The 14,248-nt window shown below is 40.2% G+C and overlaps 1 protein-coding gene across 7 annotated transcripts; it reads right to left on the bottom strand.

Annotated features, from left to right (window-relative positions):
• Positions 1 to 467: 467 nt before the first annotated feature.
• C1H2orf76 (chromosome 1 C2orf76 homolog) lies at positions 468 to 14,048 on the bottom strand. 7 transcript variants are annotated; one of them, XR_007507768.1, is made up of 7 exons: positions 13,467 to 13,800; positions 12,040 to 12,192; positions 10,277 to 10,327; positions 6,606 to 6,643; positions 6,387 to 6,468; positions 2,952 to 3,356; positions 468 to 2,736 (listed from the first exon to the last, which is right to left on the bottom strand). XR_007507768.1 is itself a non-coding variant. In XM_049814853.1 (7 exons), the coding sequence occupies exons 2-7, from the start codon at positions 13,474 to 13,476 to the stop codon at positions 3,280 to 3,282; spliced, it is 411 nt and encodes a 136-aa protein (XP_049670810.1). In that variant the 5' UTR covers positions 13,477 to 13,561; positions 13,995 to 14,048; the 3' UTR covers positions 468 to 3,279. The 7 variants fall into 7 exon arrangements, 6 of the variants coding, with proteins under 6 accessions (XP_049670810.1, XP_049670823.1, XP_049670839.1 ...); XM_049814853.1 differs by adding an exon at positions 13,995 to 14,048 and having other exon boundaries at positions 468 to 3,356; positions 13,467 to 13,561; XM_049814866.1 differs by lacking the exon at positions 13,467 to 13,800 and adding an exon at positions 13,995 to 14,030 and having other exon boundaries at positions 468 to 3,356.
• Positions 14,049 to 14,248: the final 200 nt, after the last annotated feature.

Below are 14,248 nucleotides of genomic sequence, written 5' to 3'. Positions count from 1 at the left end.
CCACTACACATTATGGAGAAGCCACCTTTGATTAACAGCAATTGTAAACCAATGCAGTTCATGACCTCTGCTGCCAGGATAACAAACCATGGTACCAACTCTGTAGGTGGTTTCCTTCAATAGAAAGAGGATTTCATAACAGCATGGGCAAAGACATCTCAGTCTTTAGTAATTTATTAGCCAGTATTCACAGATTTCATTCAATACTCAACAATCCTGGAATCAAACCTACTTTGACACAGTTATACCATATCCCATCAAAAAATGTTGGAACACCATCTATCTTAACAAGTTCTCAGCTATTATCTGTAGTTTTGTGGGGTTTATTTGAAAGAAGACTTATTAAAGGTCCAATTAAAAAAAAAAAACAACAGTAGAAAAACACTTCAGGAAGAAACCAGTCTACAAGTATGGCCATTGAAAGCATTACAAAAGGCTCTACTGTCTGCTGCAGAAAGGAGCCAATAAAGTGCCACTGCCAGAGCTAACTGAGCTCACAAAGCAGTAGTTTAACTCCTCCCTTGGAAAGAGAAGCTAATCTGGAGAGCCAGATACATCATTCTTGAATATTTTCATTAAAACATTTACCATTTTCTCACTGATGCTGTAGAATTGCTCTTTCACTGTGCCACACTCAATGTGGCACTAAACATTTATAACTGTCCTAGCCCAGAAAGGACAGTTGTTAAAATTTGGTGCCTCTTTCAAACACAAATGCCTTAGAGAAAAGCAATCACAAAACCAATCCAAATCTGTCTGAAAGGGCTGAAGACCAAATTCAAATCCCCAGAACAGGAAGAAAAGAACGACAGTGTTTACTCAGTCTGAGCACCCAAGTGTGCTGACAGACATCACCTACATGCCTTGGTAGGACAGTCTGAGACATTGATCTCTCTGGTATGCCATCTACTTCTTACAAAGTTACCTTCATTATTGTAAATGTGGCTGAACAAAGCTGGTATACTCTGGAGTGCAATGTATTAGCTTAAACCGTCTGAGAAGATCAGTACAAACTCATATCAACCAGATGAATCTGCAAACGTGACAGACTGTGTAAGAAGGTAGCTGAGACATGGGCCCATGTTTGCAGAGCAGGTACCGGCAACAGAAAGGTAGCCTGGACAGAAAGAGGAAGCAAGTGGTAAGTTCTCCTCACAAATTCATCGGAGCATGCATAACAGCATCTAAATCCCAAGAGAACACAGATGACTTCAGTGACACAGGACTGCTTACAAGATAAAGATACAATCACCCTTTTAATCACAGATGACAAAGTGGTAGACTACTTTCACAAGAGAATAAAACTTTTTGAAACAAAGCTGTTGGTGAGTAACGCCAGCTACCAAAACCAGCCTAAACCAGAGTTGTCAGGAAGGATGAAGAAAATGAGGCAGGGACAATCCATAGAGGTTCCTTTGGCCCTATATCTAAAGAGAACTTTTATTTAGATACTCTGGGAATCACACATGTACTTTCACTATCACACATTGTCCTGGTTTCAGCTGAGATAGAGTTAACTGTCTTCCTAGTAGCTGGTACGGTGCTATGTTGTTAACACTGATGTTTTCAGTTGTTGCTAAGTAGTGTTTAGACTAAAGTCAAGGATTTTTCAGCTTCTCATGCCCAGCCAGCGGGAAAGCTGGAAGGGCACAAGAAGTTGGCACAGGACACAGCCAGGGCAGCTGACCCAAACTGGCCAACGGGGTATTCCAGACCATGGGACGTCCCATCTAGTTGAGGAACTGGGAAGTGGGGGAGGGGAATCGCCGCTCGGGGACTGGCGGGGTGTTGGTCGGCGGGTGGTGAGCAATTGCCCTGCGCATCATTTGTACATTCCAATCCTTTTATTATTGCTGTTGTCATTTTATTAGTGTTATCATTATCATTATTAGTTTCTTCTTTTCTGTTCTATTAAACCGTTATCTCAACCCACAGGTTTTGCTTCTTTTCCCGATTTTCTCCCCCATCCCACTGGGGGGTGGGGAGGGAGGGAGTGAGTGGCTGCGTGGTGCTTAGCTGCTGGCTGGGGTTAAACCACGACAAACATCAATTAAAAAAAAAAATAATTAATCAAAGCTCTAGGAAATGGTAAGCTTACTTCTCTAGAAAGTCTCTTGTGGAAATGGTGTTGTCAGCTCTCACCCAGAGGTGAGGGTAGACGTGTAGGTCTAAAGCAATTGCCCATTTGATTTAGCACAGTCTATGCCCAAAAAGCCTGCTAAAGCAGAGAGCCAGCATCACTTCTATTTCAGTGAAGAGAGGCTTAAAGGCACAGTGTCCCATGTTGGTACACCCTAAAAAGCAGTTTCATAAGCAGTATCTATCTAAAGGTACTTTATTGGATGCATAATTATTTTTTCTTGTTCTTGATTTGGTTAATGTATTAGGAAAGCCTGGAATTACCAAGAACTAACACACAGCAACAGAGTAGTTGGCTCTTTGAAAGCAGGAAAGAATCAATTCCAGTCCTCAAGACATGTGGCTTACAGACTGGGCCTCTCCTCACAAAAATGCAATCATTCAGGTTTTATTCTTAAAACTGAAACCATGAGCTTTCACTCCATTTGAAAAAAATGCCCAATTCCTACTTAAGCACACTGATGTCCTGGCAGAACTCAGGTTGCTACCTCTTACATGAAGATGTCTCCATGAAGTAGAGCTGAAAACAGGAGAGCTGGTCCTTGAACACAAAAGCCTCCCAACAGTCATTTGTCCCTTTCAGCATGCTAAAGAGGGCTGGAACAGAGTATAAAGGAAAGCATTCACTAGTGAAAATCATGAAACACTGGCCAGTCTGCACCATTTAAACAAAAGAGACCAAACATAAAATGAAGTAAAGCTATGACTTGAAACGGAGAGATTCTCTTCTCAAGCTCTCTAAAACACCCAGTGATTTGGCCATAAAACGTTTCCATTTTCATTAGAAGTTAGTACTGTTGATGGGATCTTACTGTGCATTGTATGATCTCCACATGTAGCTAATGTCTGCTGTCAGATCACACCAAGAACATGTGTCACAGGTCAAAGATTGCACTACCTGCATTGTAAGAGGCAAGCAAAGGAAAAAGAAATGCAAGAAAGAAAAAAAGTCATTGATGTCCCCCAATTTTCCTTCTCTCTGTGTCAGCATATCGACAGAAATTAATTTCTATAGGAAGGGAATTGCACTGTTTGTAAAGCAATCCTCTAGGATTTATTGATCTTTAAGAAAAATCTCATTAAGCAGAATAAGGAAAATTTACAACAGGTATGGGAAAACAAAACAATCTCTTGGGATCTTCACCAGGCCGAAACAGGATTAGCTTTGTAGTTTCTGTAATCTTCCTCACAGAAGAATGCTAATTCGGTCTCGTTTGCTAGAATGAATAAAAAATTAAATATTTAGCACACCGGTAAATGAACCACCCAACAGCCAACTATTCAGAATCTTAGAAGACAATTGGCAACTTTTTGGTCAAAGACAATTATAAATCACCGTACACTTTTTTTCCCCTCATAGATTTACAAAAAAATTTCCAATATTAAAGATGTTGTTTAAACTTGTTAAAAAAAATAAACAACAACAAAACAAGAACCTGAATATATAGAAGTAAATATGTACACAAGACCCCTGAAGATTTTTTTTTAACACGGGCTTCAGAATTGTTTTTATAAGCATTCAGCAAATTAAATTATTGCATTTCTAATGCCTTTAAACGCTAGAAAAAATAACAAAGCATGATTTTCTCTTTTTTTGTGCATTTTTCTGTTAGGAAAGGGAAAAGAAACTATTTTTTCCATTAAATTAGCCTGTAGGTATAATTATTTAATACTTAGAGGATCAGTAGAATATTTTACAGATCACTTTACATTCTCCCTCATGACCCATCAAAATATGTGTCTGAAGACGTTAATTTTTTGCCCTGCTGATGATTAATTCATGAGGCTTCAACAATATGCAAAGTGAAAGACACAAATTGGCTTCTCGAGCAATACCTTCAAATACCTCTAATTATTCACAGGGGATATGGCAGAGCTAAAGGACCCACAAAGGTTCAGAGCAGTCACAATTCTTTCAACCCAGTAGGTCAAGGACTTCCTCTTCTAAAACAATAAGTCAGCAACATTACTAATTCAGAACAGAGACAAATCTGATGGAAAGCCTTCACAATTATTAAACATGGAATTCTTTAAGGTGCTGAGCCAATAAGTTCCACATTCGTTTTTTAAATTAAACCTGAAGTTAATGAAGTCTGCCTGTCTTGTAAAAAAGAAAAAAAAAAAAAGAAAAAGAGCAGAAGGGGTTTTAGAATCTCAACTAGAAAACAGACAAGACTGTTTGCAATGAATACTGAACACTTTATTAACATATACCCGCTCTTAAAAAAAACAGGCAAGCATTAACTTTGCTGACTAGATAATAGCTGTAATAATAATCACTACCACAGAGGCTTTCCCGAGGATACTTATCTAATGTCCTCATAATTTATAACTCTCTAGCCCAACCCTGTAAAGTGCCAAGGGCAATCAACTGCAGCTTAGAAAAAAATGTTCTGCGTGTCTCAGAATTTCCCATATTTTCTAATGGCAATTCTCTGTTTTATTCTAATAAATCTTGTCCAGACTAGATATTGGGAAAATGTAATATGCCAATAGGAGATTTAAAATCTTCTTACTGATTTACATGAAAACGTACAAAATGAGGACTAGTGGTATATGCTATCATACCTCACTTCCTTAGTTTACTCTTTTCCACTTCTTGAAGAAGAAAAGTAAAATCTTCAAGATTTTACTACAAAGACCCCACTCTTAGCTTAGCTAATTTTCATATCAAGATATGCTGGAACATATCAAAATAGCATAATGGCACGCTGCATTTTACAAAGCAAAAGTTTTTCTTTTCTACCACAAATACACACTATATACTAATGACTAACTGATGTTAGTTATTCTGAAAAAAATATAAAAAGTAGCTTTGAATTGTTTTCTGCCCTGAATAAGCCACCCCTCTCATTGTACAGAGACACAGAACAGGCTGGTCCATTCCAATTTCCTTTCACTATAACATTTACTCCGATGTTTTGACACCTTTTTCAAGATCACATCCAACTGTTTCACTGCTGTAGCTACAAATCCAGTTTCAAAGATCGATAATACATACAAATATTTATCAATACCTTTTTGAAAGAAGGCAGCTCTGGACAATGTCAGTTCTAATTCAACATTTGGCACTGCCATCAGCCCCTCTCCTGAACTTCATTGCCTCTTATGCCTTAGGTAGATAAAAATCATGCTTAAATGAATCTTCTGCTAACTAAATTACAAATCCATAAGACTTGAGTGCCAATAATCCTCCTTCCTGAGGAGCTTTTTTTTTTTCCCTCCAGATAAAAAGACCTGGTTTAATACAAACAGCCAGAGAATAACTATCGTTCATCTTCTAGAAACACCCAAAGACCTTTAGGAAAGGTATACTGAGGCCAGTTGCAGTTCACCCCAGAGAAAAACATGAAACAGACATCCCAAGTCACTTAAAGCCAGAAAGTAAATGGCAGGAAACAAAAGAGCCAAGAAACCTATGAGAAAGAAATCCCAGTTGCTAGCTGGGGAGCAATCAGAGGGCATCAGGAACAGGAGGGAGCTTTCTCTGCGACACCCCTGCACTTAGAGCACAGGCAGTTATGCGTTCCAGCTAGGCAAATCAGATTCAAATGAGTGAATGTCCATATCAAGGTGGAATGCAACTATATCCCTTAAGTACCCTGCTGCCACAAAGTCATTCAGCCACATTTATGAGAAGCCCAAAGGACATCCAGGGACCATCAATTTTATCATGACAGACATTTCTTTACATTATTACCAAAAGACATGCCCTATATGTAGTCCCCTGTCAAAATGTGAGAAATCAGGTCAAGTTTCAACTCTCTGCTATGTTCAGCACATTCTCTAAATGATACTGCTTGAGCTTTCCTGAGCAATCTGGCTATCAGGCACTATATGCTGCACATTAAACAAATCTAATCTTATTTCATTATTCCATGCTGGTTCCACTACTTACATTTCTAACCAAAACATCAGTTTAAATGTTACTGATAAGACTAAGCAGACACGGTACTAATAACCTATCTGTCAATCATTTAAAATTACTCTCAGCAGAATTATAATATACCCTCTAAAAAACACAATTTGCATTCTGAACATTTGGAGTGCAGATACTTGCTGCCCTCAGTCCAATGATTTGAATGTACATTATCCCCGCTTCTTCCCTGAATAATTATCAAGTAGTGTAAAGAGCATCAGGAATAGCATTTACTTTTCAGCAGGCTATCCAAACATAATCAGCCAGTTATCAGTTTTATGACAACCACAATGAACAGCACCTTCAGTCAATACAAATGCATTCCTACCTACTCCAGCTGCTTTCAGCACACTGTCTTCTTTCAAAATCAGTTTGTCATCATCTTCCAAACTCACTACAAGTTCACCAGTCTACAAATCAGAGAACCAGAATACAAAGATAAGAATAAGAATTTATGGACTGTCTCTGCCCTGGTCTTGTTTGACAGTGCAGAGTTCCGTCTGCATTAAAGCATGTAAAAGGGGAAGAATACAACTAATAATCATACCTTAGATTTGTGTGCTTGGTGAATAATCTTCATTGTATCTGAAAGAAAATACAATGTTTTCCTAAAATAAGGCTTACTAGGCAGGTAACACTGAAAGTTGTACTTGGGGAAAGAGAGACAAACAGAGAGGCAAGGGTCAAAATCTTTGATTACTAACAATTTTGTGTATTCAACCTAAAAGAGGAGAAAACATCTTAATTTCCCAGTCCTGCAGCCACAGTCTTAAACCAGTAAATCCAACATTAAGGTACCATATCCTATTGGGCTTCCATCTGCTGGCTGAATATTACAGTAACTAACTAATGACCATCCCAATTGCCAGTCAAAACACATAAATTTAAATGCCAGTTAGGGTGTTTTAACCTAACAGGTTTTACACATGCAATTGGGGCAGGACAAACACCATTTATGCCCTGTCAACAACTACAGTTAAGTTGATAGGCAGCAAGTGATTAAGACACAGTAACCTGACCACTTCAGATCATTGCTTGAAGTTTTCCTTCTCGTGAAGAAAGCACCCACAGTAGAAATTTTGTTAAGCAAATCCATTTTCCATGAACATGTACAGCCTCTCCCCTTTTTAATGCTATACGCTCTTTAATATATCTACCGCTGATACGTTTGTGCAGTGTAGTACTTTAAGAAATTATGCTATACCAAAAAAAAGAAATACCACTTTCCTCTGGCAACGTGGGCAGGGCTTTGTTAACAGAAGGGAAAAACAGGGGAAAATAATGTGGTCACTAAAGAAACCAGATGAGTGCAAAGATTCAGAGGGAAAGGTTTCAGATTCAGAAAGAAGATACCCATGCAGCACTAAAAAAAAAAAAAAAAAAAAAAAAAAAATTCAAACTCCAAAGCCTCTGTGTCTTAACAAATTCAGAGTAACATATCAATCCCTTCCCAGCAAAGAAGCAAAAACCAGTTCTGCTTGCCTGCTCATTTGCTGTTTTAGTTTGGTTTTGTGCAACTGACCACTACATGTTGAAATAGTCTGGTAAGAAAAGGATGCAAGAAAGTTAAATATAGGTTAAAACAACTTTCAAACTACCAAAAGCAAGTATCAGATGTTCAGAATAACAGAGATCACATTCCCGTTCAAGTCTGCTTCCATACCACTCTGGCCCACTTTGAATATTTTATTTAAAACATTACATAAGGTAAAAACGACTCTGTATTCCCACTGCAGAGCTCACTGATAAGGCAGCCTTAGCATGTTGTAATAATTGCAGTATTAGAAGCAAAATGCATATTAAATTGCAATTGCCATGCTCCATCCTGCATAGAAGCATTGCAAAAAGACCGAGCAATCACAGTAACAATATACTGCTATCATGAAACCTTTTTACCACAGCAAATACAATCCAGCCTCTGCCTGCTAGTTTAAAGCTTCTCCATCTACTTTGTCATATTCCCTTTTCTCTAGTCTTTGCCCAGTCACCCTCTGAACTATAGTCTCAATTTTACCTATTCACAGCTCCACCCCTGGCATCCAGCAGTTTACCATGTCTTCATCCGAGCTATTAAATGGCTTCTCTAACTCTGTTACAGAGATGAAACTGCACTCTTCTCATCCTACCTAAAGCCTTATGTCCTCTCAATAGCCTTTGCTATTTCATCCCCATTTAGTCCCACTCAATCATATACCCAAATTTTTATCTTTCCTTTTCTGGTAATAGATCTTCTGTGACAATAGGTAAGAAATCACTTTCTAAGTCTGATTCTGTCAAGTATCTACCATATTGCTCTACATTCATGGTGGGGGGGGGCGGGATTGAGAAGCACCTTATAAGACAAGTTGGCACCCAGGCTGCCATCATCAGTGAAAAGATGGCAATGACAGGGTATGAAGATGAGAAGATTGACTGAGAAGAGTTCTAGACCAAGGACAAGAAAGATGCGTACAAAGAAATGAAGAGAAAATGGAAGTCATAAGTTTTGAGATGCAAGTTAGAGCACCAAGCCAAGTAAAAAAACAAATGTGATTATCTATGATGTTGAGAGAACAAAGTGGCAACTGAATTCTGGAGAGAAGGAAGCTGAAACAGGCAAGGTGAGAGACAGACAGGTCCAACTGAGATTTCTGGCACCACCAAACAAAGCAGAAGGAAAAAATCTGACTCTTACTAGCACTATTCATGCAGAAGTATCACTGGCCTTTCATCACCAAAATACAAGAAAGACAATAGAGCACACAAGAGATGCCAAAAACATGAACCTGGATGATTCACAGCCTGAGGGGAAGGTGAGGAACTTGGCTTTGATTTTTCTGTGTGAAAATTTCCATGCAGCTAGCACCATCCCACTAAAAGTACGCCCCCACTAACTGGTGTAACAGGTTTTAAAGTTCTGCAATGTTTTTCACCCGCATTATGCTCAGTCCTACACAGCACAATCAGGTGCTCAGCCACAACATACACCTTGGGAAAAAATAAATTGATGTTCTAAGTGATGAAAGAACTAGCAGCAGGGATAGGCAGCACCAGGAATACAACTGATAGCAGCAGTTCTAGATAGGACCTCCTCATCTAGCCAAAGCCATAGATATTAGAGAGAGGAAGGGCACCTCCAAATTCAAACTTACAGTTACCTAGATTTTAAGACCTTAAGTAATATATTAAAAATAATAGTAACATTCAAGTCCTTGCCACTGACCTATCATAAACCTTAATCCCTAACTCTTTTTCTGCTTTCATTTTGCACTATCTGTTTCACCATCAGCAAGAACACAGAATGAAATGCTTGGCTTTTTTTTTTTTTTTTTTTTTTTAAAATAGGCAAATAGAGTATACTACCATTCACATGCATTAAGTAGGTTCCTCATTCAATTCTTTGAACCACTGTAGAGGAAGGAGTTTGTCAACTCCAAGAACATGGGAGACAGAAGATCACCTGCAGCAAAACTCTAAGGGAACTTTCAGAATTACCAAGTTTAAGAAAAGATATGTTACTGATATCTGAGTTAGCAAACTCCAAGGAAGAAAGTAGTTTAGTCTATTTGGAAAGTGTATTCTGTCCCAAACAGATGAATTGCACATGTTCGTGCCAATCTTCACAAAAAGGAAATATACACATAGCTTTACATTAAAGGATAAAGTCAGCCTAAATTTCACACCAGGCTATTTCATTCCATCAGCTTGTGTTTAAGAGCTTTCATATCTAGCTTGAGCGAAGTTCCCCTGCTTCTCTTATATCGTGTAAATTATTTGAGTATGTAAGTCTTAAGCATTTTCTGTTTCCTGCCTTCAGCTCCCACTTCACCATCCTTTCTGACTTCACAATTAGTAATTAGATACTGAAACACGTAAGCACATAGAGGACTACAATTTCAAAGCGTCTGAGATCACAAGCTGCTCACTAGAGTAAAAACAAGAGTTAAAAGGCACTTATAAAAGTAATAAAAAATTAATACCAAAAATCATCAGTATCAATTAGCAAATAACGTATAACATGCAGCCTAATTCAAAGATGAATACAGAACTTCAAAATAATAGTCAAATTCTGTAGACGTGATCCCAGCAGCAAAACCCCAAGAGCTGCAAGTGTAGGCAGGCACGGCCACCAGCATGAGTATTCTACAGCAGTTATCTTTTAAATTGTATAAAAACTGGTATAAAATATTATGTCTGCATTTTATAGGAATTAAAACAAGAAAAAACCCCAACACCTACCATACTTGTAATTTTTAAAAGGAGGGGGAAGTCCTGTTCTTGAAGACACATCTATTAAAATAAAAGCACCAAGTTAAAACAAAGGTGTCCTTTTTTTATTTCCAATATTTTATTTTCCATTATTATGCAACGTATGCATCCTTTACATCAAAATAAATCCACAACACAGAAGACTTGTTTGAGCATAAAATACTAAAACACATTCTTTGGCTCAGATTCTATAGTTACTCTGTATCTGATTAACTTCACTTGAGCATGAAGTCCCACTGACCAAAAGGACCCATGAGGACAGTGAGTCAATGCAATTAGGATATGATCACAGGAGTCTGATCCCTCAGAAATCTGCCAGGAACATCCTGTCAATGGTTTGCACAGCATCTCTCTCTACCTTATACAAACAGCCGACAACTGTCATTCATAATTGAATTGTTCAGTAAACCAGCCACAAAAAGGAACCCAAACTGTAGAAAATGAACTCTTTACTCCCATGCAGAACACAGCCCATAAGCAACTGCAAGAACACTAACACTTTCCCTGGTGCCAGTGACACCCAGGGATTTAACCGGGGACTTGGGAAGCCCAGCCACCTGTGGGATGCTCGGCAGCAAGGAGGCTGAAACTGTAATTTCATCAGTAGTTTAAAAAGTTATCTCAAACTGCCCCTTCAAACATATTACAGTAAAAGAAGGAACATGGCTTTTGGACCAGGAACAGCACTATCCATCTGTGGAATGAGGCTCCAAAAAGTCTTGTTCAAGACACTAGGCTTTGTCTCAAATAGCAGTGAGTTGCAATACTGCACACATCAAAAGCAAGTTTCTTAGCATTGTTTTTTATTTTATTCTTCATACCAGCAGCTGTACCATATGTTCTGAAAGTGCTTGTAGTTTTCTAAAGGCTTCCTAAGATCTTGCCATGCCTATCAATGTCTAGAAACATGGAAGCTGCTGAAAACACAATACAGCTGTGAGGCCTAGGGCAATGTCCTAGGAGTTGCTCAAATGTTATCAGCTGTAACAGCTCAAGACTTGTTTAAGCTGACTTCATGCAAAAAAATCAAGTGATATTATTCTGCACCCTTTGAATGTCTCCATTCAGGTGTGTAGAAATACACCTGCAAGATTAGGGTAACACCCTAACTACCGAGTTGCTGCGTGGGCTGGTCTACATTAACTAACTTATAGATGCACTGCCACTTTCAACCAGGCTTCTAAAACATAAAGCCCATAGATGAGTAAATCAGCACCACAAAGCTCAAGATGGAGACAGAAACTCAGCAGCAAACATGCACGGTGAGACCTCACAGTGTCAAAAACAATTTTTCAAGATCCTCTCTTCTCACAAATAGCAAACAGACTTACGTTCCCACATTCCACATATTGGTGTAGTTCCTAAGGATCAAAGGCTCTCTAAATTCTATTAATTTACTCCTGTTAATTTATGAATAGCTGCCTGACAGCACCACTCAAGGAGCCTGAGGCACTGAGCCAAATGCAGCAATGCCCTTGTCTTTTTGACTAAACATGGGGATGTGGGCAGGGGGAGCAGTCTATCCAAATTTAGGCACGGCACACTGACCATGGAAGCTCTTATTAACTCCAGACCTCTCATCCAAGGGAGGAGAGCACAGAGAAGATGCAAACACAAATCTGGCATCTCTACCAAAGCCGCAGAATTCCCATTCATTTGCTCCCTTCCACTTGCTTGTGCAGGCACAGCAACACATGGGACTGAAATGAATGAATAAGACAACCACCCCTTACCCTTCCGCACAAAATTAATGAACTGCTTTACTGTCTGATCCAGGTTAACTCCATGATACACCACAGGTCTGAAGTTCCGGTGTTCAAAAGAGCGAACAAGACGGACTGTGATGGTTGAGCCTTCTGCTGACATGAGAATTAATTCTGAGTAACCTGGAAAACATTAAAGAGAGCAATTATTGCCGTTCCTCTGTGTACAAGCACAGCTAGAAAACAAGGTGCAGGTGGGCTTCATTCAAAGATTAAAACATGGTGAGAAATTCAATAGCATTATGTCTTTCAGGACTTTATTTGTATTATTTCTACAGAAGCAGTAACAGGATCTCAAAATAAACAGGGCTGCCTAGGATATTAGTGATACTGCACACCAAATGGTCCAGTATTTGTACCTGTGCTGTGTACTACAGCACCAGACTCCATATTAAACACACAAAAATGTTATGAATAAATGCTAGTATGTCATCTGGGTTTCAAGTGACTGAAGACTTTACCTGCTGGATGAATAACCTTGTGCTCTAAAAGAATGTACTAACATGAACAAAACCAAAACCTTTTTAATATACTTATGTTGTAGAGAGCATAATACCCTGAAAAATGCCTAAGCTCTTACACAACACTCATTTTCACCTCCCTACAGAAAGTGGAAAAACCTCCCCCACATACACATGCAAGTAATTCTCCTGGTATACTACTGCATAATTAAGGGGTTTAATTTAATTTATAATAGTAGGTCTCTAGAATGGCTCTACAGGGCTTATACTACTTTAACAGAGAGCAGAACCTTCAATGGAAGTGCCTTATCAACCTGAGCTCCTCTTCAAACAAGCCCATGCAGTGCTCCGTTGGGTTCTTTCTCTCCACAGGAAAACGAGCTCTTTCCTACATCAGCAAACTTCTCTATTTTTGGTGCTGGGTACTCCTCAACAACCTTGCTTTCTGGTCACATGCTGAACTGCCGTGGCAGCTGCAGCAATGAGCAAAGACTGCAGTCTAAGTGTTGCAACATCAGTCAGGGGCACATCACGACCTCTGTATCTCCTATCCCTTAGCAGTCATTTCAGTCACCACTCCCAGTTCTGCAAGGGATTCTCTTACCTAGTTATCCCTTTATGTTCTTTTTTTTCACGTCTTTTTTTTTTTTTTTTCCTTTTTTGCTGCGGGGGGAGATTATTTAAGCACCCCACTGCAATGCAGGTATCCAGGTACCTCCCAGTCTTTGCTCTATTTGTTCTAGCTGTATCCTGGCAAAGCAAACCAGCAATATTTTCTTCAAATACTTTCTGCAGAATGGGGACCCAGACCTTCCACCTCACAAGGCAACTTGCTTTTACACCCCCCTGGTTAATAACTCCCAGAGCCCTAATTCCATTTTCTTTGTAAATAAGTTGTGATGCACAAATAAAGGATGCCAATCAAAAAAAGCATACTCCTCTGCATCTGAAAATAACTAGTTTTATATTAGCAGTGAAGATAGATATTTTCTTGATGCTATTCCACATGGGGTCAGGATCCAGAGGGCATACTGTAGAGTAAAGAAAAGAGGACAGCATTCAATTCACTTTCTCCCGAGCAGCATGTAAGAACACTAGAGGAATACAGACTCGGGAGCACAGACAATTGGAAATCGCCTATTTTCACATTTACTGTACAGACCCAACAGACCGATCCCATCTAGGGCTGGGAGCAGGTACTACCCAGCGCCACCTCAGGGACAACATGGCAGATTCTCCTCAGGGCGCTGCCCGCTTCAGAGGCGCTGATGGCCAATACCTCTTGTGAGGAGGAACCTCCCCCGGGCCTGCCCGGTTCCCGCCCGCCAGCAGCAGCAGCACCAGGGCCTGTGGCGGAGCACCGCCCGCCCCACCACATCTCCTCAAGACCGAGCATCCTCCCCTCAGCCCTCACACCCCCCGTCCCGCCCGAAAGCGACCGTTAACGGCCCTCCGCCTTCCTACCGACAGCCCCGCCGGCGCTTCCGGGTATCTCTTCTCGCCCCGCCTCACACAGCCCCACCAATCACATCCCCCCGGTGGTACCCACCGCACCGAGGGATTGGCTGCGAGGTGCACTGTCCCCGCCCCCTCCTCTCGCCTCCGGGGGCCCCGCCCCCAGAGCCCTGCAGTTGGGCAATACCCGGGCTCAGCCCTCATGCTACCGAGCGTCGCGCTTCCCCCCCTCGAAGCCCGCCCATCCCGCGCCGCCTCCGCAT

This window comes from Accipiter gentilis, chromosome 1, assembly GCF_929443795.1.
Source record: "Accipiter gentilis chromosome 1, bAccGen1.1, whole genome shotgun sequence".
In the NCBI taxonomy this organism is placed as follows: Eukaryota; Metazoa; Chordata; class Aves; order Accipitriformes; family Accipitridae; genus Astur; species Astur gentilis.
The sequence above is the reverse complement of the archived record's forward strand: the minus strand, read 5'-3'. Positions and strand labels throughout refer to the sequence as shown.

Coding starts and splice junctions, on each gene's coding strand:
- C1H2orf76 (XM_049814853.1), bottom strand. Junction 6,469..6,605: donor ACCAAGCACACAAATCTAAG/GTATGATTATTA, acceptor TCTGATTTGTAG/ACTGGTGAACTTGTAGTGAG. Junction 3,357..6,386: donor GCTGAAAGCAGCTGGAGTAG/GTAGGAATGCAT, acceptor TATTCATTCTAG/CAAACGAGACCGAATTAGCA.